We start from the raw sequence: 26,223 nt of genomic DNA on the forward strand, positions 1-26,223 counted from the left end.
GACGCCGCCTCCACCGCCAGCCTGGGAGAGGCCGCCGAGGGCGCCGACGAGGCCGCACCCTTCGAGGCCGACATCGACGCCACCACCACCGAAACCTACATGGGCGAGTGGAAGAACGACAAGCGCTCGGGCTTCGGCGTGAGCGAACGCTCCAGCGGCCTCCGCTACGAGGGCGAGTGGCTAGACAACCTGCGCCACGGCTATGGCTGCACCACGCTGCCCGACGGCCACCGCGAGGAGGGCAAGTACCGCCACAACGTGCTGGTCAAGGGCACCAAGCGCCGCATGCTGCAGCTCAAGAGCAATAAGGTCCGCCAGAAAGTGGAGCACAGTGTGGAGGGCGCCCAGCGCGCCGCTGCCATCGCGCGCCAGAAGGCCGAGATTGCCGCCTCTAGGTAGGACAGCGGTGGGGGTGGGGAGGGATCGCCTCCCGTCGGGGAAGGGGGTCTTGGGGCAGGGCAACCTAGGAGGCCCTGTCTCCAAGCCCGATTCTGCTTCTTTTACCCCCATCACCTTCAGGGGGTTAATTGGAGGCGCTTCTGGAGCTGGTGGCTCCTGTTCACTCGCCCATCCATCCATCCATCCATCCATCCATCACTCAACTACACCCAGCCCCTCCGCTGACTTAACCCTACCACTCACCCAACCTTTCTAATATCCACCTGAACAACCATCTCTCCAGTTATCCACTCCATTCCCCTACCCATTCTACTTCCTGTTTACCCAGCCAGTCATCCAGTCATCCATCTATCCATACAACCTCGCAGTCAACCACCTAGACATCCACCCAGTTCCTTCATTGACTAACTTCTCTAACACTCACTGAACAACCCCTCCACCCACACAACCACCTCCAGTCCCACATCACGCCTGAACATCCACCTGAACAACAGCTTAACATCTACCTAAACAACCACCCATTCACTCAAAAATTTACTCTTCTATTCCATCCAACCCACCCAGTTTTTCATCCTTTTACCTACTCAACCAGCTAATCACCCATCCATCCATTAACTCAGCCACCCATCCAACTACCCAGATGCCCATTCTAACATATAGATACCCTTTCAATCCACACACCTGTCCCCTCACCCACCAATCACCTGCATTCACTCAGCTGCTTCCAGCCCCCTGGCCACCCATCTTAGCATCCAGCCACTCATCCATTCACTCAAGTACTTCCATTTATCCACCCAGCGACACTTTTGGCCATTAGAACAACCTCCACTCCTGCCCATCCACCCGGTCATCCAACCATCCAGCCAGCCACCTCTATCACTCAACCAAACTTCTATTTATTCAACTCCCCCCACCTATCCATCTACCCATGCATCCGTCCACCCTCCCATCTACTAAACACCCACCCTATCATCTACATTCAAACCCCTTTAAGTCTTCTCATTGTACTTCAGATAAAGTTCTAATGTTGTCTCCAAACATTTATGGCACCTACTAGGTACAAGACAATTTTAAGTGGTTCACAAATACTGACTCGCTCAGTCCCTTTAACAACCTTATGATAGGTACTATGTTTATTTCTGTTTTGCAGATGAGCTAAGTGAAGCTCAGAGAGATAAGGTGACTTGTCCAAAATCGCCCAGTTAGTGAGTGACCTTTTATAATCAGGTTCCCACCCTCCTACCCAGCCTTATTTCTTATCATTCTTTCCCTGAGCCTGGATATTTCTCCCCTCTATGCTAGTTCTTCCTTCTTGAGTTCCTCCTGCCACAGAGATTTTGTTTATACTGGTTCCTTTGCCACCCACTTAACCTCTACTCCTCCTTCAGAGCTCAGGTCAAGCCCGACTCCCTTAGAGAGCTGATGAGGTCCATCGCCAGCCGCTGTTCTGTCCTTAGAGTGCATCACAGATGCAGCTTTACATGACTTACATGATTTGTTTTTAACCCACCGCTTAAATAGGATTCTGTATGTGCCAGTCACTGTTCTGAGGTCTTTACCTATATTAACTCATTTAATCTTACAAGGTCCTGGAGAGGTAGATACTATTCTTATTCTCATTTTGCAAATCTGGAGTGAGCTGCAGGGACAGCAGCAGTGTGGTCTGGCAGGAGGGTGGTAAAAGGCACTCACCTGTCCTGGAACTGTAGCAGTCCTCCTGGGGATGCAAGTGGCCTGGGCCGGAGACTGGGCACATGGTCTTCAGAGTTAAGCAGGCCTAGGGCCAAATCCTGGCCCTGCCATTTTTTAGCTCATTGACCTGGGCGGATCAGTGGCCTGTCTGAGAGTCAGTTTCTCCATCTGTGGCACCACCATTTCTTAGTTGTATGTCCTTGGCCAGATCCATTTTCTTCTCTAATATCAATGATCTCATCTATAAAGACAAGTTGGTCTAAGGGTTAGGAAAGACAGTACAGGTCAGGTGGCTCACAATCCTCTTGTGGGGTGAGTTCCCTGGGAAGCAGACTTTGGGATGAAGATTAACATGCAGGAAATGTATAGGGAGCACTCTCAGGATCAACACTGTGGGGAGGGGAAGAAGGCCGGACTGGGCGGTGGGAGACACTGGGTTGCAATGCAGTCTCAACAAAGCCTCAGCCAACCGTAAGGGATACTCTGCAGTGGAGATGACCTTCAGAGTCATCCCAAGTTGGGATGAGGGAGCTGGATCTTTTATACTCTCCACGTTTGTATGCAGGCTACCCTCCAGAAGGAGGCTTGACTGGGGCTGGACAGCTCTCTTCAGCCAAGGGCAATCCCTGGAGAGGGCTAACAGCTGGCAACTCTCTGAGTAGCTGGGAGTGGGAAAAATAAGTCCATCAGTCCTGAAGGGGAGTCTGGGTAGCCCATCACAGTCACCACTACAGTGCCAGACACCAGACATGGCTTCATAAATATGACTCGTCATTGTCATCATACAATGAATTCATTTTACAGATGTGGAAACTGAGGCCCAGGGAACGAATGTAACATGCCCAAGACTACCTGGCAAGCAAGTAGGAGTACCCAGGCGTCAGCCTCTAGCTTTCTGATTCAAAAACTTTAACTAGCACGTCTTGCTAATGCTGAACTTTGTAACCTTCACACTGCTATAAATGTGTGAGCAGTTGGCATCACTAAAAGGGACAGAAGGTATGAGTGATTTTCTGAAAACTTCTTGGTTAGAGGTGACTATAGTTTGAATGTTTATCCCCTCCAAAACTCATGTTGAAATTTAATTGTCATTGTAACATTAAGATGTGGGACTTTCAGCCGGGCGCGGTGGCTCAAGCCTGTAATCCCAGCACTTTGGGAGGCCGAGACGGGCGGATCACGAGGTCAGGAGATCGAGAACATCCTGGCTAACACGGTGAAACCCCGTCTCTACTAAAAATACAAAAACTAGCCAGGCAAGGTGGCGGGCGCCTGTAGTCCCAGCGACTCGGGAGGCTGAGGCAGGAGAATGGCGTAAACTCAGGAGGCGGAGCTTGCAGTGAGCTGAGATCTGGCCACTGCACTCCAGTCCGGGCGACAGAGCGAGACTCCGCCTCAAAAAAAAAAAAAAACAAAAACAAACAAACAAAAAAAAAGATGTGGGACTTTCGAGAGGTGATTAGTTCTGAGACTAATCTTTGAGAGGTGATTCATCCTCATGAGTGGGATTAAATCCCTTATAAAAGGGTGATTTTGACCCCTTTTTGTCTATTGGCACTCCCACCCTCTGCTGTGTGAGGATCCAGCCTTCCTCCCCTCTGGAGAATGTAGTGTGCAAGGCGCCATCTTGGAGGAAGATAATGGCCTCACCAGGCACTGAACCCATTGGTGCCTTGACCTTAGAATTCCCCTACAAATGACCCAGTCCCAGGTATCCTGTTAATGTGGCACGAATGGTCTAAGACGGGCAGGACCAGGCTTATGACCAGGTGCTCATATAATTTATTGTCTAAACCTGAACACTTCTATGAGTAAAAGGGAGCGCTTTTTAAAAATAAAACTTTCAGGTGGGAATAATTTTAGATTTATGGAAAAGTTCCAAAAAGAATACAAAGAGTTCCCATACACTCTACCCATTTTCCCCTATTGTTAACTTCTTACGTTATCATAATACATTTGTCAAAACCAACATGGCACAGTCCTCTTCACTGAACTCCAGACTCTGTTTGCATTTCACTAGTTTTTCCATGAATGTCTTCTTCCTGCTTCAGGATTTCATGAAGGATCATACACTGCATTTAGTTGTCAGGTCTCCTTGGTTCCCTTTGGTCTGTGATAGTTTCTCATTCTTTGCTTTTTTTGTGTGTCCTTGACAGTTTGTTGTTGTTGTTGTTGTTTTTGAGGCAGGATCTTACTGTGTTGCCCAGGCTGTAGTGCAGTGGTGCCATCTTGGCTCACTGCAGCCTCTGCCTCCTGGGTTCAAGCGATTCTTGTGCCTCAGTCACCAAAGTAGCTGGGACCACAGGTGTGCGCCACCACACCTGGCTAATTTTTGTATTTTTAATAGAGACGGGGTTTTGCCATGTTGGCCAGGCTGTTCTCGAACTCCTGGCCTCCAGTGATCCTCCCGCTTTGGCCTCCCAAAGTGCTCGTATTACAGGTGTGAGCCAGCACGCCCAGCCCAACAGTTTTGAGGCATACTGGTGAGATAGTTTGTAGAGTGTCCCTCAATTTGGGTTTGTCTGATATGTTTCTCATAAACTGAAGATGTTAACTTTGATCACTTGGCTAAGGTGGGTCGGCCAAGTTTCTCTGATTTACAGTTACTATTTCCTCTTTTCCCGCTCCATCCTTTGGAATTCAGACACTCAGTGCAGCCCATACTCAAGAGGGAGAAGGGTCTAGAATTCAGCTAAACCTTTTGGAGGGGGAAATATCTACCTATGTTATTTAAAATTCTTCTGTATGGAAGATTTGCTCCTTCTTCCAAAGGGAACATTTTAAATAATTACACTAAATGTATTGGTTATGACAAGTGTAAGCCCAGACTGTCCTGGGCCACCCTGGGCCACTTAGGCAGAGCACAGCAGGAAGGAGCTTAGGTTCTTGATTCAGAAGGCCATGAATTGGAACCCCAGCTCTTCTGAAGAGCTGTGTGACCTTGCCCAAGCTGCTTTACCACTCTGACCCTGGGATCCTCTTTCCTCAGGGTGGTTAGAAGGAGTAGGTGAGGTAATGCCTGTAAAATGCTTGGCACAGGGCAGCCAGCAGTAGAGACAATCATTGCTATGATCTAACAACATTTGATTTTAAAGGTGAGGAAGTGGAAGTTTGGGGAGAAGGAGGGACGCCCCGTTATTTTCCTTGCCCTCCTGGTCCTTCCTGCCAATGCCTGTGCCCCTGCATGTGGAGGTTTCCAGCTCCCACCGAAAAGGCTGCCAGGCCCACAGCCGGGAAGTGAGCTGGGGACTGAGAAGCTGGGATCCAGCCTCTTGCATGCAGTGCTGTTGTGGGATTGGATTCCTTGTGTGTCTGAGGCAGGAGTCCTGCGTGCCCATGGAGATGTTGCCATGGGTGGGGGTGGCTGTCTGGATGGGTTTCAAGCTCAGACTGAATTTCCAATTAAGGGAATTTTGGGGTCAGGAGGAAAAGCAGGATTGTGGCCATCTTCCTCAGGGAGTCTCCCCATCCCTGGGGCTTAGTGAGTAATCTGGCTATGGAGAGACAGAAAGCATCCCCAGCAGCCACAGCCTCTTCACACCCAGGCAGGCCCAGGCTTTCTCTCCATTGTGGCTTCCAGCTCCTCCCTCCGGGCTTATGTGGAACTTGTCGGCCCAGAGGCTACAATCAGAACATTTTTCCTAAGAGAAGGGAGAAAGATGAGACAGCTCTTCCCTGTAAAATGAGCTATGGACTGAAAAAGATTCTTGACCTGGGCTGTCCAGTATGGTAGTCACTCGCCACACATGGCTACTGGGCACTTGGAATGTGGCTGGTCCAAATGGAGATGCGCTGTAAATGTGAAACATCCTGGATTTCAAATACCTAGTATGAAAAGAATGTAAAGTAACCTATTAATGATTTTTAAAATATTGGTTACATATTGAAATGGTTACATTTTAGATACATCGGGTTTGACAAAATACATTATTAAAATTAATTGCACTGTTTCTTTTTACTTTTTTGAATGTGGCCACTAGAACAGTTAAAATTATTTGTGTGATACATGTTATATTTGTATTGAACAGTGTTGCTGTAGACCCATTCAGGGCCCTCAGAGTAGTCCCAAGCCTGTCACTGAGCAGCTGGGGAGACTGAGGTGCAGAAAAGGATCTAGATATACTCACAGCCACAAAGCGGTCGAGAGGGAACTAGATTTATGTCTTCTGATTTTGTAGCTAAGAACTCTTTTGTGATACCTTTTAAGGTCATAGATACTGGATTGTGGAGGGAAGCTGGTATGTTCGGGGAGGCGCCTAAAGTTTTCAGGTTGTCATGCCAACACCCTGATAAATGCCTGTTTTCTGGAAGGAGCACAGGGAGTGTGAAGAGTAAGGCTTAGACTCAGCCCCTTAGACCTCAAATTTCTAATTTCTAAAATTTCTAATTTCTAAAAGACCCACCTCGAAGAGTTTCACAAGGTTAAAGCAGAGCCTCTATACGAAGGTTGTATACACACGTCACAGGGCTGACAAGTAGGAAGTAGTCTGTAAGCATCAGCTGCCATTGCTGTTGCCTGGTCTTGCTGTTGTACCCCTGTGGCAGAGGCAGGGCGTGGCCCGGAGTTCTCAGTTGTCCTAGGGTGTGAGATTTGGAGTATCTCAGGTTTTGTACCAGGGTGGCATCTGTCTGTCTTCTATCTCCTCAGCTCCTGACCTCCATCTTCTCCCCATGCTGGCTCTGAAAACTCCGAAGCTGATCATAGCTGAGAGTTGGTTTTTTGAGTTGCTGGGAGCTGAATTTCTCTGGTGAGCAGGAAGCTATGTGGTCCATGGGCAGTGGCATTGGATAGACCTAGGTTTGAATCTGGCTTCAGCCTCTTATAAATTGTGTGACCTTAGGCAAGTTACCTCATCCCTCTGGGCTCACTTTCCTCTTTAATCAAATGGGAATTATATTACCTCCTCCCTGAAAGTAGTGCTGCAGAGAGTAAAAGAAATAGCTCATGTAAAGGGCCGGTGCTTGGAAAGCATGCAAGGAAGTGTAAGCTGTTATTATCAATCCTGTATCATTCTGCACTGACCGAAGAATGAAATTGCCCCAAGGGAAGGCCCTGTCTTCTCTCTCGGTCCCCACAATGGTGCTTCCCAAATGTTCATCTTCTGCCCAGTCCCAGTTTTTGTTACATTCACACACCATCTCTACTTACTGTCTTTTTTTTTTTTTTTTGAGACGGAGTCTCGCTCTGTCGCCCAGGCTGGAGTGCAGTGGCCGGATCTCTGCTCACTGCAAGCTCCGCCTCCCGGGTTTACGCCATTCTCCTGCCTCAGCCTCCCGAGTAGCTGGGACTACAGGCGCCCGCCACCTCGCCCGGCTAGTTTTTTGTATTTTTTAGTAGAGACGGGGTTTCACCGTGTTAGCCAGGATGGTCTCGATCTCCTGACCTCGTGATCCGCCCGTCTCGGCCTCCCAAAGTGCTGGGATTACAGGCTTGAGCCACCACGCCCGGCTCTACTTACTGTCTTAATTTTCATCTTCGAATCAACTTATTTAAAAAATACGTAAGTACATTTATTGAAAAGGAAGACTTTCTAATCACTGTTGAAAATGCGAAATCAATATCACGGGAAGTTCTGAAAACAGAACAATGCTATTCAAGTTCCAGGTCAAGCTATTGATGTCCAAAGGCACTTAGCCTAAAGTTTGTTTTCTTTTTGATTAAAAGAGAAATTGGCAAGAGATTGACCGAAAGTGCCATAGGCCATAGGCACCTATGAAAGAGCCATAGGCACCTACGGAGGCCTTTTCCTTAACTAATAAGCAAAATGGATCTGGTGTCACTTCAGGCTGTGACTCTGCACCGCCAACACTCATTTCCACACCATGGGGGACACAGGTCACTGGAGGGAAGAGAGCCTGACACTGGACTAGGTCGCAGGGAGGGTCTTGGTAATTACCCATCTTTGAGTCTGCTTATTTAATTTTTATTTAATATGCATTAATCTAGTCCTTATTTCTGGGAGCCGGGCATGATTTTAAGTACCTTACATGTGTTAACTTTTTATTCCCCCTTTTTTTGTGGAGAACAAGGTCTTGCTATATTGCCCAGGCAGGTCTCAAACTCTTGGGCTCAAGCTATCCTCCCACCTTAGCCTCCCTAAGAGCTGGGATTACAGGTGTGAGCTACCGTGCCCAATGGGGATATATTAATTTATTTAATCCTTAAAACAACGCTGCGAGGAAGGTACTGTTGTTATCATTTTACAGATGAAAAAACGGAGGCACAGACAGGTTAAGTTTCTCAAACAGGTTGCACAGCTGAGTCATGGCAGAGCTGGGAGTTGAAGCCAGGTGACCTGGTTCTAGAATGCTCTTAACCACGATCTGACCTTCGGTTGGTTTTCCTTCACAAACTCTAATAAGCACTTACCCTGTGCCAGCTTGTGCCAGGGCACTGGGCACCCAGTGGTGAATCAGTGTGGCCAGCGTCCTCTGGGGACTCCCATGTTGAGGGTGAAGCCACGCAGGGATTGGACAGTCGGTGGTGGAGGAGAGGAAGGAAGGAGCTGAAATTGATGGGGTCCAACGGAAAGAGCAACTAGCAATCCCAAGGAAGTCTGGAAAAGCCCCCTGCAGGGGCCACCTCTGGTTGGGAGTCTGCCAGGTGGAAAAGAGAGAAAGAAAGGTCGTTCCAGGTAGAGGAACTAGCATGTGCAAAGACATGAAGGTAGGAATGTGCATGGTATATTTTGGGAGCAATGAGTCATCCAGAATGCTGGAGTGGGTGGGAAAAGATTAGAGATGAGGCCGAGAAGGCAGCCTAGGACCAGGTTAGGATGGGCTTTGAATGCCTGGTGGAGTGAGAGTCTGACGTTACAAGCTAAAAGGTTCCAGGGACCAGGCAGGCCGCAGGCTTGTGTCTTACTGACTAGAGGGTGGTGGGACCATGGGAGCCAGGTCTCCTCGGTCTCTGCAAGCCTCCTTGGGTAGAGCTGCCCCTTCCTAGCTAATGGCTGCCCTGGAGAAACATGAATTCAATCTTAGCACAACTCTTGATTTTTCTTTCTTTTTGGTTTTTTTTGAGACAGAGTCTTGCTGTGTCACCCAGGCTGGAATGCAATGGCATGATCTTGGCTCACTGCAACCTCTGCCTCCCAGGTTCAAGCGATTCTCCTGCCTCAGCTTCCCGAGTAGCTGGGATTACAGGCATGTGCCACCACGCCCCGCTAATTTTTGTATTTTTAGTAGAGGAGGGGTTTCTCCATTTTGGCCAGGCTGGTCTCAAACCCCTGAACTCAGGTGATCCACATTCCTCAACCTCCCACAGTGCTGGGATTGTAGGCATGAGCCACTGTGCCCAGCCAACTCTTGATTTTCCAAAACAAACTAGATGTTTGCATTTTGTTATAAAAATTTCCATTTTTGACTTTTTATTATGGGAAAATATGAAGCATATATATAAATAGAGAGATATAGTGAACACGCATGTACCCATTAACTGGATTTAATAATTGTTAGTAATTTTTCCATATTTACTTTATCTTTTTGTTTTGTTTTGTTTTAGAGATAGGGTCTCACTTTGTTGCCCAGGCTGGAGTGCAATGTTGTCATGTCAGCTCACTGCAGCCTCCACCACCCAGGCTCAAGTGATCCTCCCACCTCAGCCTCCCAAGTGGGACTACAGGTGCATGCCACTACAACTGGCTAATTTAAAAAAAAAATTTATTTGTAAAGATGAGGTCTCACTATGTTGCCCAGGCTGGTCTTGAACTCTTGGCCTCAAGTGATCCACCCACCTAGGCCTCCCAAAGTGCTGGGATTACAGGCATGAGCCACCACCCCTGGCCTGTATTTGTCTTTTTGTTGTTATTCATTGACTAGACTCTCAATTCTGTTCCAATGATCTGTATACATTCATCCTTATGCCAGAGGCTGATCTTGATTACTGTAGCTTTGTACTAAGTTTCGAAGTTGGGAAATGTGAGTCCTCTAACTTTGTTCTTCTTTTTTAAGATTATCTTGGATATTTTGAGTTCCTTTCATTTCCATATGGATTTTAGCATCAACTTGTCAATTTCCACAGGGGAAAAAAAGGCCGCTGGGATTTTGTTAAACCTGTATGTCAACTGGGGGAATATTATCCTTTTAACAATTTTAAGTCTGCCAATCCATGAACATGGTGCACCTTTCAATTTATTTAAGTCTTTAACTTTTTCCAGTGATGCTTTGTAGCTTTCAGTGTACAATTTTATACTTATTTTGCTAAATTTCTTTCTTGTTGCTGCTACTTTAAGTAGAATTGTGTTTAAATTTTATCTTCAGATTGGGAGCTGTGTCCTAAATCTCTTAGTCTAGAACCATCCTTCTCATTTTTTTTTTATGACATGACATCTTCTGTATTTGTCGGGCTGATTCCTTATGGTGCTGTTTAACTTGCTTCTCTCTTTCCTGTACTTCTTGTAAATTCTGTCTCAAATGGATTCAGATTAGATTTTTCTGGCATGAAAACTTAATAAATAGTTCTATGTACTTCATCTTGTATCACATCGGGGGCATGTAATGTCTGGTTAATATGAAATCTTCTAATTTTTTTTTTTTTTTTGAGACAGAGTCTTGCTCTGTTGCCCAGGCTGGAGTGCAGTGGCATGATCTCAGCTCACTGCAACCTTTGCCTCCCAGGTTCAAACAATTCTCATGCCTCAGCCTCCCCAGTAGTTGGAATTACAGGCATGCGCCACTATTCCTAGCTAATTTTTGTATTTCTAGTAGAGATGGGGTTTCGCCATGTTGGACAGGCTGGTCTCAAACTCCTGACCTCGAGCGATCCACTGCTTCAGCCTCCCAAAGTGCTGGGATTACAGGCGTGAACCACCGTTTCCTGCACGAAATCTTCCAGTTCTTAAGTACTTTGCATAACAAACTGGAGGACTTGATTTAGGAGCAGAGATTGCGGGGAAGAGGGGAGAAGGAGGTGGTGAAGGAGAGGGCAGGGTCACAGGCAGTGGGATGGAGCAGCAGGGAAACGGGGAGAGAGGCCTAGCACATCTGTCACTAAACCCCAGAGCTCTCACATCCATGCAGGAAAACTCACCAACGTGTGGCTACGTACATGCACATGCACACATACACACACACGACAAATATGCAGGTGGACAAATCATGTATGTGTGCTATATGCTACCCTGCCCTGCTTTGTGAGTGGGGAGCCACGAGAGCTGGGAGTGGCCTGCCCGAATGTGTATGACCACACCTGGACCGTGGCTCTTGTAGCGAAAGTATGGCAAGGGCTAGGCTGTAGGCTGGGCATCAATAAGGAGGCTGCTGCAGGGATCTGGGGAGATGGTGGAGACCTGAAATGTGGCAGAACCACTGGGGTGGGAAGAGAGGGCCTGGTGGCACCATCAGGTGGCTGGGTTTGGGCTTCCAGAATCCTGGGGCACGATTAGTCAAATTGTCCTTCTTGTTTTTGTTTTTTTTTTAAATTGGAGGAGGGAGAATGTTGATTTTTTAATTGGAGGAAGGAGAGTGTTGAGGTGGCAGTCTGCCTGGTGTTGAATCAGGGGGCTTGCAGGTGTTGAGAGATGCCCACCTTAGATTATGGGGGAGAAGGGAAGGGAAATACCCAGAGTGCACACACAGAGAAGGGCAGTAACGAAGCCAAGGCCACGTGGCAGCTTGGGTCGCCTTTGCCCAACACAGTCCCCTTTTCGGCATCCAGGACGTTGTCAGCAGGTGGGAAAGAAATGAAGAACTCTTTGTTTCCTTTCCTTGTTTCCTCACCACACTCCCTTTCCTCTTCTGTTAGGGGAAGGCCATTGTGTCAGAAACACAGGCAGGCACGTAGAGCAGAAGGAGCACTGGAAAGGGAGTCAGGAGACCTGGGGGCTGACCCAGCCTCAGAACCCATTTCCAGTCGCGCCTCTCAGCCTCAGCTATCTCGGGCAATCCCAGGAGATCTGGGATAATAATGGCCAACACTATTGGATGACATTCTCTGAGGACTTAATATGTGGCGGCCACTAAGTGCTCAGCTAAATTAACTCATCTAATTCTAACTTAGGCATATAGAGAGGTTTTTTTGTTTGTTTGCTTTTGTTGTTGTTGCTGTTGTTTGAGAGAAGGTCTCACTGTGTCACCAAGGCTGGAGTGCAGTGGTGTGATCTTGGCTCACCGCAACCTCTGCCTTCCAGGTTCAAGCAATTCTCCTGCCTCAGCCTCCCGAGTAGCTGGGAATACAGGTGCGCATCACTACTGCCGGCTAACTTTTGTATTTTTAGTAGAAACAGGGTTTCACCATGTTGGCCAGGCTGGTCTTGAAATCCTGACCTCAAATGATCCACCCACCTGAGCCTCCCTAAGTGCTGGGATTACAGACATGAGCCACCATGCTCGGCCCTTGTTTTGTTTTTAACATGCCTTAAGTCCCACAGCCAGTAAGCGACAGAGCTGAGATTCTGGACCCAAGTCTATGTTCCGAGCCACCAGCCTATGCTGCCACTTCAGATACAGTGAGTTCTTTCTCTTTCCTTTTTTCTTTTCTTACATTGTTCTAAACAGCATACCTGTCGTTAAAATCCAAGGAAGGTCATACACATACAAAATAAAAAGGTAATAAACCCCTTGTTCTACTTCCACCCTGGTTGCACCTCTAAAGTGACCGTTGTTTACAATTTGCTTATAGAATTCTTCTACTTACCTATTCTGGTTTTGTTTGTTTTTGTGTTTCATAACTAGGACTACCTACATCATGTTCTGTAACTTGCGTTTTTGATGTAATATGTTTTGAGATCTTTTTACGTTATGCACATAGATTTATCTTCCTCGCTTTAGCCGCTGTATGCTAGTCCATAGTGTGGAGGTACCATGATTCATTTAACCAGATCTCTTTTGATGGAGATTGAAACCATTTCCTGTTTTCTTGACCATAAGAGAGTCTGCAGTGGACAGCCTTGGACCAATATCCTTGCTCACAGGGCTGGTTAAAGGAATGGCCCAGCCAGGCGATGTATCCCGACAGGGACATTCAAGCAGCACTGGAATACATTGGGAATATAATGGCGATTCATGTGGGCCTTTGCAAGGGACTGACCCCTGACGTTTACTGTCAAAATGTCAATTTGGTCAATTTGGTTCCTCCTGACAGGGGCCATGGTATCCCTGCGCGAATTCAGCAAAAATCCAGCCAACCCCATCCAGTGTCTCACCCCACCCCTCCAGTATATCTTCAACAAATATTTAAAGAATAATCGTCGCAAGGGAGATGCAGTTTATGGGTTATGGGTTACATTCCTGCAAATAGAATTTGGGGGTCAAAAAGAATGTGCATTTTAATTATTATGAGAACCCAAGTTAACATCCAAAAGGGTTGCACTCAATTTATAACCCTCCTAACAGTGTACACGAGTGCGGTCTTCCTCACACCCTTGCTGCTGGCGCTATGTGCTCTCAGTCTTTTGCGTCTTTGCCAAACTGTTTAAAGAAAATCTGGTGTTCCGTGAACCCAGTGGCCACCTTCAACACTCCTCCAAACAACTGCCCATATCCACAGAGGCTATGTCTGTCCTTTCTCTCAGTGTCTCTGGCTCGCCTCCTGAGACGCCTGGATAGGTAGGAGGTTCCACTAAGCGAGACTGAATTCCCTGAGGATGGGCTTGAAGCGTTGGAAAGGCCCCCGACCCCGGACTCCTGCCCTTCACCACATCCCTCCTTTGTGAATGACCAGATGGACAAAATCCCTTTGTGCCCAGAAACTGAGGTGCAGGAGTGAATGGAATTTCCTGAGTTGTCAGAGCCGGATTCTCGAGACATACACGAGGCAGCTGTGACTCCAAGGCTGAGTGGTCTGGGGAGAGAGAGGAGCTTGCCTGGGTCTCTGGCAGCAGGGAGATGTTAGAACAATGGTGACCATGCATTTGGGGGAACCAGGCCTTCCAAGCTTGGAGTGTAGCGAACTAGAGAAAAGACGCAGCACGCTCCCTTCAGTCGTCAGAGAAAGCTGCTCAGAGCTGGAAGGTGCCTTAGGGAAGAGGAGGCCCGATGTGCTCATTTCACAGATGAAGAAACTGAGGCCTCCCAAGAGGCAGAGACCCAGCTAGGGTTGTGCAGGGAGTCCCGGTCAGAGCAGAGAGGAGTGTGGCTGGAAGGCAGGGTGGAGGAGGCTCTCGTGAAGCCTCAGTTGGTTTCTGGGTCACAATTAATAAATCAAGTGAAAGAAGACAGAACTCTGCAAAGTGGAAAGGATGTTTTTATCTCTTCCACCTCTATAAATGGTGCTTAGGACCTAGCTTCAGAATGTTTCCCGCTTTACTTTGTTGTTGTTGTTGTTGAGATGGAGTTTCACTCTGTCACTCAGGCTAGAGTGCAGTGGTGCAATCTCGACTTATTGGAGCCTTCTCCTCTTGCGTTCAAGTGATTCTCCTGCTGCAGCCTCCTGAGCAACTGGGACTACAGGCACGCCACCACGCCCAGCTAACTTTTGTATTTTATGTAGAGACGGGGTTTCACTATGTTGGCCAGGCTGGTCTTGAACTCCTGACCTCAGGTGATCCGCCCATCTCAGCCTCCCAAAGTGTTGGGATTGCAGGCGTGAGCTACTGTGCCTGGCCCAGCTTTACTTTTTAGCCCAAGTAGCAGAGTCAGAGAACACACAGGCCAGTAGCCTGCACCTTCAGGAGAAAAACGTCCCTTTCCCACAGATGCAAGAGTTTTCCCACAGTGAGACCAGTGCTTGGCCCTGCTCCTGGCTCCTGAGCTGAGCCCCAGGGATTCGGGTCAGTGCTGGAAGGGCCCAGACCAAGAGTGTTGATCTAATAGTAAAAATGAGAATGCTAGTGGCTGCCCCAGGGTCAGTGAGAGTTCAGGCCAGGGTCAGGGTCTGGGCTGTAGTCCTGCACTCTTACTGGCGTCATGGCTTTGGGCAAGTGGCCTTCTCTTAAGCTTCTTGTACCTCCATTTCTTCATCTCTAAGGCGGGGATCATGAGAGAACCTGCCCCGTGGGGCCTAGGAGTGGGTGATGTTGGTGTTGATAAATGTGCAGTGCTGGGAGCAGTGCCTGCCATGGACAGGGCATCTCTCGGTGCCCCCTTCTCACCACTGCCTGCCAGCCTCTACACTGAGTTCCCTTCTATGCCTCATTTCATCTAAGCCTCATGAAGGAGGTGCTATTTATTACATTAGCCCTTTTCACAGATAAGAAAACCGGTACAAACTAACAAGAACTGACACAGCTGGGCTTCCCATTCTCTGAGCCAAACTCCACCTTCTTCACCACGGTGGGAAGAGAAAGTCTCTCAGCTGCTCCCAGGCTGACACTCCGTGCCTGGACCTCGGTGCCTGGCCATGCTTTCAAATGGTAGAGCGACTGAGAGTGCAGGCTTGGGAGGCTGGAGAATCGAGGCTCAGATCCCACTCTGTTACTTGCCCACCAAGTGTCCTCGGTCTTCCCTGAGCCTCCCTTTCTTCAGCTGTAGAATGGGGACAGTAACAGCCCTGTTCCCCCAGGGTTATAGTGAGGACCATACGAGGTGATGTTTGTAGAGGGTTTCGTGTGGCCGCGGCATTCTGTGGGTGCCTGGTAAGGAGAGATCCTGGGCAGTTTTATCATCGTTCTTAGCCGGAGCTCGAGATGAGTAGAACGTGGTGAGGCCAGCTGTCTCCCTTAAGCTTCATCCTTCCCCAAATGCCGCTTCTCTCCTCTGGGTTTCCAAAGCCCAGTCCAACTTCCACTTGACTTCCTAAGTCCATACCAGCGAGTCCCTGCCATTGGGAGTGGAGTTAAAAATAAAGCCTGTCTTTAAATCCTTCAAGTACACACCCAGCTCTCTAAAAATAACCCCTTTGCAGCAGGTCTTCACAGCCAGGCGGGGCTTGAGGGATGGAACTTGGTGAGGCTGGTTCCCAAAGCCAGGCATGACCCAAGCCTGGCCTCCATGTCATCCCTCCTTGCCTCTCGAGCCCCTGGTTCTTTGGGGGAGCCAACCACCCCGTATTTGTCTCCATCCCCTATTTGTCTCTCTCCACTGCCACTAGTCCAGTGCCGGCTACCAGCCCCTCTCACTGCCCCTCTGCAAGTGTCCCTCACTGCTTGTCATGCCTCCTCCTGCCCCCATAGTCTTCTCCACACAATAACCAGCATGAGCTTTAAAAAATGTCAGCCTGCACGTGCCATGCTGCTGTACAAAACTCTCGTGGGGCCCTTGGTTAGGGTTCCTGCAAAAGCAGAGCCTGAGACAAGGATTCAGGTGCAGATAGTTTATTGGGGAGGTGATGCCAGGAGGGAGGAGCTGAGAGGGCAGGAGCGGGGAGTGTGAGAGACAGAAGAAGGACAAGCAGTGCAGGTATGTGTTATTGAGGCATCACTGCGGACCACAGGGACTGGATCCAGCTCGGGCCTCAGGACCTGCAGCATTGTCGGTCTGAAGGATGGACGCAGGCTCCAGTGCTGCATTCACTGGGAGTTTCCCATGTGGCAGAGGTTGAAGGGGCCTCCTGCAGCCTCAGAGCAGGCTCTGGGCAGGAAGTGGACAGCTGTGCTTGCATGGGATCCTGACAGTGCTGGGTAAGTCCGACCTTACATGGAGCTTGCCTCCGCAGCTACAGGGGAAACTAGGGGTAGACACAGGAACTGGGATGCAGGCACCAGGGGTGCTGCTTTTAGGAGAAATTCCAGATTCCTTCCTTTGGGCCCCAAGTCCCTTCCTATCTGGCTCCACTTACCCCACCAGCCTCATCTCATCCCACTCCCCCCATCATTTGCCTTCAGTCATGTTTCCTTCAAAGGGCCATTCTCTTTCCTGCCTGCAGTCCTTTGCACATGCTGTTCCATTTTCCCAAAATGCTTTTCCTTTACTCTCGCACGAACACCTACTCTTTTCATCTGGCTTCACTCAGCTTGACTGTTTCTTCCTCAGAGGAGCTCTGAGCTCCCTTCTAGTCTGGGTTTCCTGTTTTATGTGCCCCTGACACCCCGGTCCCAGGTGCCAGCACCTGGCATAGCACCCAGTAGGTGCGTGTGGCCCAGGAAGCCCGGTTGACTGACTAATATCAGGCCTTAAACACCCTGTAGTGGGAAGAACCCACAGCATGGGGCACCCCCCGTGTTACTCCTTTCAGCCTTGAAATACATCCAATAAGTACTTATTGAGAGCCTGCTCCATGTCGGGTAATGTTCTAGGCTCTTGGGGAAGAAAACCTGAAGATCCCACCTTCATGATGTTTGCCCTCCCGCTGGGGAGACAGACAACACAACAGAGGTACTTAAAGACAGAGCCTAGGCCGGGCGCGGTGGCTCAAGCCTATAATCCCAGCACTTTGGGAGGCCGAGACGGGCGGATCATGAGGTCAGGAGATCGAGACCATCCTGGCTAACACGGTGAAACCCCGTCTCTACTAAAAAATACAAAAAACTAGCCGGGCAACGTGGCGGGCGCCTGTAGTCCCAGCTACTCGGGAGGCTGAGGCAGGAGAATGGCGTGAACCCGGGAGGCGGAACTTGCAGTGAGCTGAGATCCGGCCACTGCACTCCAGCCCGGGCGACAGAGCAAGACTCAGTCTCAAAAAAAAAAAAAAAAGACAGAGCCTGTGTTCAGGCAAGTTGCCTTTCAAAATATATGGTCAGGGCTGGCTTCACTGAAGAAGGCCTCGTTGACATTGAAGCAGAGACATGGAGCTGAAAGAGTTGGCCAGGGGGGCTGCATCAGGGAGAGCCACCCAGGAGAGGGAGGGGCCAGGGAAGGCCCTGAGGTGGGCATGTGCTTGGCGTGCTCTGGGGACAATGAGGAGCCCAGTGGGGCTGAAGTGGAGTGAGGCGGAGGACAGCAGTGGTAGAAAAGGCCAGAGAGAGTGTGAGGAGGCGGCGGGGATGGATGGCAACGTTGTATAATCTGGGAGCCACTAGTAACCTGTGGTTGTTTAACTGAAGTTAAAGAAAGGAGAAGTTTCCTTCTAGTCTCAGTAGCCACGTATCAAGTATTCGATAGCTGGGACAGCACAGATATAGAACATTTTCCTCATCCCTGGAAGTTCTATTGGATGGTGCCTTCAGGGGCCTTGCAGGTCATGGTAGGGCATACGCGCTTGCCCCTACATAACTGGGCACGCATCCTGGGGGCCTTTCCTCACCTCCCAAAGTGGGTATGATTAAAGCATGCAAGGCCGTTTGGTCCAACCCCAGCCAATGTCAGAATGCCTTTCCCATCGTCCTGCCAAGTGGTCATTCAGTCACTCAGTCACTGCGTCTGTCTCTCCAGGCATGGGGAGCTCGCCATCTCTTGAGATGGTCCAGCCTAGCTTTTGATAGATTTGCCTTTTGGATTTGCTAAAACCAGAAGGACTTTCTGCTTCTCTGTAGCTTCTACCTACAGGCCTTGGTGCTGTCCTTGAGGACTGTGTAGATTAGAACCGTGCTCAGCTGCAGGTAATAGAAGTTGCCTGTGGCTGGGCATAGTGGCTCCTGCCTGTAATCCCAGCTTTTTGGGAGGCAGAGGCAGGAGGATTGCTTGAGGCCAGGAGTTCCAGACCAGCCTGGGCAACACACTGAGACTCTGTCTCTACAAAAATTAAAATAAAAAAAATAAAAATATTAGCTAGGTGTGGTAGCACGTACCTGTAGTCCCGGTTATACCGGAGGATCCCTTGAGCCCAGTTGTTCAAGGCTTCAGTGAGCTGTGATCACACCACTGCATTCCAGCTTGGACAACAGAGCAAGACCCTTTCTCTTAAAAAAAAAAAAAAAAGCTGCTTCTACTGCCTCATCCATTGGGCTTATTTTCTCACATAATATGATCAGAGAAGCTGTGCCAGGCTGAATGGCAGCTCCATGACGCCCTCAGGGACCCAGCTCCATCTGCCTTTCCCACCCTGTGTCCATAGAGGGTGGCTTTTGTCCTCATATTCAGAGATAGCCACTGCACACCTAGTTTCACCTCTGTATTCCAGGCAGCAGAGGTCCAAATGCAACAGCTTCTCTCCATGCAGATGGGAAGACCTTCCCCAGATGTAGAGAATGGGAAGGTGAATATTTTTAGCCAGATGCGTTGCTTCCCTGAACAAATTAGGCTTCTGTTAGTGGGAAAGAGGGAGAGGGTGGATATTTGGTGAGCAGCTAGCAATGTCTGTGTCAACATCCTTGCAGAGGTTTGAAGACTGTGACCTTAATAATCCCGAGTCTTCCGTGGTCACCGCATCTCTAGTCCCTTCACTGCACCTCTGTTTTCACATCTCCTCATTCTCCATTTTTCAGATGGAGAAACAGAGGCGCAAACATCATTCATGGTCAAGAGCACAGGCTTTGGGGTCAGATAACACTCATTCCTTGGGCACGTCACTTCCCGGAGCCTCAGTTTCTCCAAGTGTGGGAGGTGGTAGAAATTGATATAGTACTTACCACTGAGGGTAAAATGAGATATAACCCGTGTCAAATACTGCACACCAGTCTTCAATAGTGGCAGTTTTTAAAAATTACTCTATGAATACTCTTTCTTCAGTGATTCTTCGTGGTGTTATTGAAGGGTGAGATCTCTGTGGAGATCTCCCAGGTGTTTCCATAATCCCAGCGATCATCCCAGGGAGGACCTCTCTCCTTAGGCTGCTAGAGGACATGTGCCACAGGACAAGATAGGAGGGAGGGGCAGGGGTGGGGATCCATTTTCAGAGCTACCTTTGACCAAGCCATATCCTTGTGGGGACCTATTGCATTGCTGCTGAAGCACTGTTCCTATCAGCCCTGGCTTCATGTGGCCCTGTCTGGGAAGAGGGTACTCCTACAAAGTCGTGGCAGCCTGGTGCCAAAACCATCATCCCACAGAACTTGCTGTAGCTTTGCCAGAAGCCTGGCCCAAGGGGTGGAGGCCCCTGGAGCTCTGACTCACCACGTGGAGGGTGGGAAATGCCACAGAGCAGGTTCTCTAGAAGGGATTTGTCAGAAGCTAAACTGGGGTGCCCCCTGGGCTCAGGCCTGCACAGGTCCTCCCTGACCACCCAGCTGGAATGGATATAGAGACGGGTGTCGTGTTGCAGAAAGCCTGCCCTAAGAGGCCCTACTGATGTTTTCCTTTATTAAAAAAAAATCTCGGCCAGGCGCGGTGGCTCATGCCTGTAATCCTAGCACTTTGGGAGGCCGAGACAGGCAGATCACGAGGTCAGGAGATTGAAACCAGCCTGCCTAACACGGTGAAACCCCATCTCTACTAAAAATACAGAAAATTAGCTGGGCATGGTGGCGAGCTCATGTAGTCCCAGCTACTCGGGAGGCTGAGGCAGGAGAATCGCTTGAACCCGGGAGGCAGAGATTGCAGTGAGCGAGATCACGCCACTGCACTCCAGCCTGGGCAACAGAGCGAGACTTCGTATTAAAAAAAAACAAAAAACAAAAAAACATACCTTCATTTGGTTCAAAACCCAACAGTTAGAAAAGTATTACTGTAAAGAGTCCATCTCCTTTCCCTGGCCCCATCTTGCTGCCACCTCCACACCCCATAGGCAACTCTTGTTTGTAGTTTCTTTCCTTTCCTTCCAGAGTTACTTTCTATTAAGATGGAAAATATGAAATTGCTAATATTTGACCAGGTTTGACCTATAAAATGGCAGTTTCATACCGTTCAACCTAATATAAGCAAATACATGGATTCCTGTTCTTCTCTTTTTTTACACAAAAAGTAGCATATTATACTGTAGGATACACGTACTGTTAGGAATCTTGCTTTTTTCTCTTTGCTGTGTGTATATTAGAGATCTATTCATGTTTTTCCAAATATAGAACTTAATCAGTTTTTAAGTGCTTGTGTAGAATTCTGTTATATAGCTGTGCCATAATTTATTGAATCAGGTCCCCATTGTTGAACATGGATGTTTGGGTAGTTTCCAGATATTTGCTGTGTTGGATCAATATTTCACCCATGGGTTGGTGTATCTCTAGAATAAATTCCCCCAACTCGCAGTTGCCGGATCAAAGGCTGTCTGTGGTGGTTGTCCCATTTTATCTTCCCATCCACATTGTTTTAGGGTGGGAAGGCCTCTGCCAATGACTTGCTGAATGACCCTGGGCAAGTCCCTGCCCCTCTGTGGGTCTCCATTTCCTGGAGTACTGAGCTCTCCTTGCCTCGTCCTTGGGGGCAAAAAAAGCCGGCCCAGATTCACTTCCTTGCTTGGCCTTTCCCACATCCCAGTCATGGGCAGCTGTTGTTACTATGGGTCCTTTGGGAGATGACTTTAGCTCAGAGGGAGTCCAGGGCAGCCCAGTGAGGTCAGCATGGAAGAGCAGACAGGAGGACGAGGCAAGGCAAAGGCACAGTGGTGTGGCAGCTGGGTCAAGGCAGCAATTCCCAAATGCCAGTCACTGCCATACCTTCCTGAGCCACACTGAGTCTGCATGCCGTCTGGATCCCCTTACTATTTAAAAACTATTTTAACTTTCTTAAATCTAAATTTACTCATAAATAAACTTTAGATCATTACCATAAATAGAAATCTAGGATTAGATGAGAAAACGTTAGCCAAAAAAAAAAAAAAGAGAGAGAGAGAAAAGAAAAGGAAGAAAAAGAATACAGTGAAGCAAAATATCATTAAATCCCCCAGTTGCTTGTTAGAATCTCAGCCAGGTGCAGTGGCTCATGCCTATAATCCCAGCACTTTGAGGGGGCCAAGGCAGGAGAATTGCTTGAGGCCAGGAGTTGTGAGACCAGCCTGGGCAATCTAGTGAGACCCCATCTCTACAAAAAAATAAAAAAATTAGCTGGGTGTGGTGGTGCTCACCTGTAGTCCCAGGTGCTGTTCGGGAGACTGAGGCAGGAAGATAGCTTGAGCCCAGGAAGTTGAGGCTTCAGGGAGCCATGATCGCACTACTGCACTCCAGCCTGGGCGAGAGAGCCAGACTCTGTCTAATAAAACAAACAAACTCAGACTCAAGTCTGCTTGCTGCTATGCTCTCAGTTAAAAAACAGCGTGTAAGAGAGGCATTAAAGTCCAGGCGCGGTGGCACACGCCTGTAATCCCAGCACTTTGGGATTACACTTTGGGAGGCCAAGGCAGGCAGATCACTTGAGGTCAGGAGTTTGAAACCAGCCTGGCCAACATGGTGAAACCCCATCTCTACTAAAAATACAAAAATTGGCGGGGCATGGTGGCGGGCACCTGTAATCCCAGCTGCTCAGGAGGCTGAGGCAGGAAAATTGCTTGAGCCCGGGAGGCAGAGGTTGTAGTGAGCTGAGATCAGGCCACTGCACTCCAGCCTGGGCAGCAGAGCGAGACTCCATCTCAAAAAAAAAAAAAGTTTTTTTTTAACTTTTTCTCTTTTTACAGATGTACTTTCTACAATGTTACTTAATGAATAGTCTGGTACCTCTTCTCATTCTTGGTCCTGCCAGTAGAAAGCATCCCATCCTTTAGAGACACTGGCCTGAAAGACAGATTTCTCCTCTCCCTCTTCCCAGTCTCAGAGAGAAGGAAAGCCAGTCTTTGAAAGGGCTTGTTCAAAATCCAATCTTTGAAAGGGCAGGATTCAAAAACTTAGCCCAGTTGTGACTGCTATGATGGGGTAAGGCAACGGGATTGGAATCTCCTCTGGACCTCCAGTACCTGGCACGGGGCCTGGGGCCAAATCTGATCTCTGGAAGTGCGCTTTGAACAAAGAGATGCAGTGTCCAGAGGAAGGCTGGGTTCGGCCCCTCCTGGTGGCTTCTTCCTCCCCCGTCCCTGTGACAGCAGGGTCGCCAGCCCCCAGGAGCAAATGGAGCTGCCTGGAATTCCTTCCCAGAGCTCCTTTATCAGTTTTTAGAGCAGCCTGGGGTGGGGTGCCAGTGGGTGTCAGTGACACTGGGGGCTGCTCTGGGAAAAGCTGGAATGCCCCAGCTGAGCCCCACCTGGGGAGGGGCCGGAGGCGGGGGAGGCTGCTGGGCTGGGAGGACTCAGCTGTCACATTCCTCCGGCTCACAGAAAGCTCTCCTGGGCGCCTTGTCCTTATTTAGGCAGGAGATGTCTGCTGACTGGGGCCTTGTAAGATGCCATTGCAGGCCAGCTCCCGGGTGGGGTGGGGCGGGGCAGGGGCAGAGCACACCAAGAACTAAGTCAGCAGGCTCCTGAGCAGGCGAGCCCCAGGGTGGCAGCCCCACCCTTGGGAAGAAAACCTACTAAGTAATAATAACAAAAACTAGCAGCTAACATTCATGGGATGCCTACTATGTGCTGGGCACAATGCTGAGCTGGTCTGTAAGCTCCAGAAGGCGAGTCTCTCCTGTTCACAATGGTACCCCAAGATTAGCCCAGGTTCTGGTACACATAATGTACATATATACTCTATACTATATGCACATTCAGAATATCCAAAAGGGTTGTATGAGTCTGGGTTCTGGCAGGAAAGAGTGTTAGGTGCTTAGTAAATACTTGTCACAACTGAATGAATATACCCTTCACATGCCACAATTTACGTAATCCTTACAAGAAGTGGCTACTAGTATCGCTAAGTGCTATTAGTAACCCATTTTACAGATGGGGAAACTGAGACTGGGAGAGGTTCCATGACCTGGCAAAGATCATGCAAGTTGGAAGTGAGGGAGCTGGGGTTTGAAACCAGGTTGTCTGACTCCAGTCGTAACTAATGCTTCCATCTTCTTATTTTGGTGTTAAGCCACAACAGAATTCCTGGCTTTCCTTTCCTGGCTCTGTGGAGTGGACGGGTTACATAACTTCTCACCTGCAGAGTGGGGATAGTGATATCTACTTTAAGGAATATTGTGAGAATTAACTGAGAAAACATATGCAAGTGCCGGGCACCTAGTAGGTGTGCAGCAAGTATTGCCTATTCATAATGGTGATGACGATGACGATGACGATGATGATGATGATGATGATGGCGATGAGTCCCAGGGGATTCAGCATCCTCTTGCTGGGTTGCACCCAAGGAGCAGGGTAGGCAAATGGGGAGGCCATTTTCCAGCAGACTTCGTCCCCCTTCAGGAACACAGTGATAGTCATGGCCCTCTGGAGAGGGTGGCAGGACCTTTATCCTGTCTGTGTTTCCTGAGGAGAAATGTTCTCTACTCCTAGGCCATCTAAAGCCTCCAGGTTCCCCAGGCAAGAAGCTGGAAGGGGTCTGGGGTTGGTTTTACCCTCTGTTCATCCATGGTACATGATCACATTTTTGTGTCAGCACAATTGCCCAAGGCTTCCATGAGCACCTCCTGTGGACCTGTACTAACTTTCCATCCCTTGTTGACAACTTGTGTGCAAGTTGTCCTGGGCAAGTTATTGAAATGCTCAGAGTCCCGGTTTTCTCAAGTGTACACTGAGGGGGATAATAATAGTGTTTCTCTCATAAGGCTGCTGTTCAGGTAAAGTGACATGATATGTACAAGCACTTACAATGGGGCCTGTCATGTAGTACATGACACTTCCAATATATCTATAACAGAGTAACAATCACAATGACTTTCAATGATTGAAAATTAAAAATGATCACACAGACTTCTCTGAGCCTCAGTTTCCCCTTCTTGTTACTGTGTTGGTCTTAGATGAGATGATTTCTGAGGGTCCATCCAGCTCTGTGAGTCTCACAGTCAAAGTATATGGGATTCATATAACAAAACGTTTATCCAGCACATTCCTGGTGAGCCTAAATATTTTCGGATAAATAATCCTGCTCTGTGCCAGCCTCTGCCTCTGTCTGGTGACAGGCACACAGCAGTGACACTTCTGCCTCTTGTGGGACTCACAGACTAAACAGAGGAAGACAAAGTGACCTGGCAGCAAAGTGCAGGAGACAGTAGAGAGCTGGCAGTCAGGGTGAGCTATCCTGGGGAAGGGTCCTGCAAGAGACAGTAGGGTAGACAGCTGGCAGTCAGGGTGAGCTATCCTGGGGAAGGGTCCTGCAAGAGACAGTAGGGTAGACAGCTGGCAGTCAGGGTGAGCTATCCTGCGGAAGGGTCCTGAAGGATGAGTAGGAGTTTTTCACCCCAGCCATAGAAACAATAGACAGGGCACATTTGAGGAACTGGAATTTTCTGTCTGACTAGAAGGCTGAGTTTGGAGTCGGACCAGAGACGTTGGCAGGAGCTAAGTCATGAAGTCATATGAAAGCATTTCCATGTCATCCTTCAGGCACTAGGAAAGGCACTGTGGGGTTTTAAGCAGAGATTTAAGACCAGATTTCCTGGGGGTGGCCTCTGGGAAGGTTTCTGGACCAGACGAAGCATAAGAAGGAACATTTACATCCAGGGTTAGCATCTAGCTGGGCACCCCAGTAGGTATGGTCATGCCAATTGTTAAATATTGAAATAGTCTGTACTGGTTTGTAACTAGCAGCCTCCAAGCATCCCCCCTACCCTTGTTGGTATTCTGTGCACTTGGTCTTTCCCAGCACCCAGCAGCTAAATGGTTAGCCACCTGGCACAGCAGGTGGTTTTATATATATAAGTATATATTTATTTATATCGCCCCCTGCCTACATCTCAGTCATGCCTTCCAGCTCTAAGAAGGCATTAGAGAGCATCAGATGGAACAGGACCAGCCTGGGAAACTTGGGTTTTAACCCAGGCTGTTCCCTCTTCTTCTTGCTTGATAGGCAGGAGATTAGACTTGAATCTACCCTAGGGCCATCCTGCCCTGAGATAGAAGGGGAATCGATACTCAGCCCTCTCTGGCCTCTTGCTGGGGCCCCAGTCGGCTGGGCACACTGGAAGCCAGTGAGCAAGGGTGCTAGGGATCCGCTTAGCACAGCCTTTGGAATCAGGTAGACTGCGGTTCCATCCCAACCCAGAACCTCCCAGCTGTGTGGCTGCCCCCAAAGGAGGCCTAGTTTCCCTATTCAGTGGACATCATAATACTTGCCCCCTAGGATTGTTGTAAGGAATAAATGAAACCACACTTCTAAAAGTTCTAGTACCAATAGATGTGAGATTTAAAAAATATGTATTTATTTATTTTGGAGTGAGTATAATTTATGCACATTCAGAGTATCCAGAAGGGTCGTATTAAGTCTGCGTCCTGGCAAGACAGGGTCTATTGCAGGTGTTTAACTGGGGAGAGTTTAATGAAGGTGCTGTTTGCAGAGATGTGGGCAGAAAAATTAACAAGGTGTGTTAAGGCATCCAGGACCAGCAGCCACGAGAGCCGCTATACCCCAGGCCTGAAGGGGCAAGGGGAGGGGGAGAAGGAAATGGTGTGATGACTGGAGCAGGAATGGGGATGGTGGGGGTGGGGAG

The 26,223-nt window shown here is 48.8% G+C and overlaps 1 protein-coding gene across 1 annotated transcript in view; it reads left to right on the forward strand.

Annotated features, from left to right (window-relative positions):
• The window catches only part of JPH2 (junctophilin 2), an 82,397-nt gene that overhangs the window by 30,605 nt on the left and 25,569 nt on the right, over positions 1–26,223 (forward strand). The window contains exon 2 of the mRNA XM_011929199.1: positions 3–395. Within this exon, the coding sequence (XP_011784589.1) occupies positions 3–395 (393 nt within the window). The remainder of the gene's footprint in view (positions 1–2; positions 396–26,223) is intronic.

The sequence above is a fragment of the Colobus angolensis genome, unplaced genomic scaffold (assembly GCF_000951035.1).
Source record: "Colobus angolensis palliatus isolate OR3802 unplaced genomic scaffold, Cang.pa_1.0 Scaffold8, whole genome shotgun sequence".
Lineage (NCBI taxonomy): Eukaryota > Metazoa > Chordata > Mammalia > Primates > Cercopithecidae > Colobus > Colobus angolensis.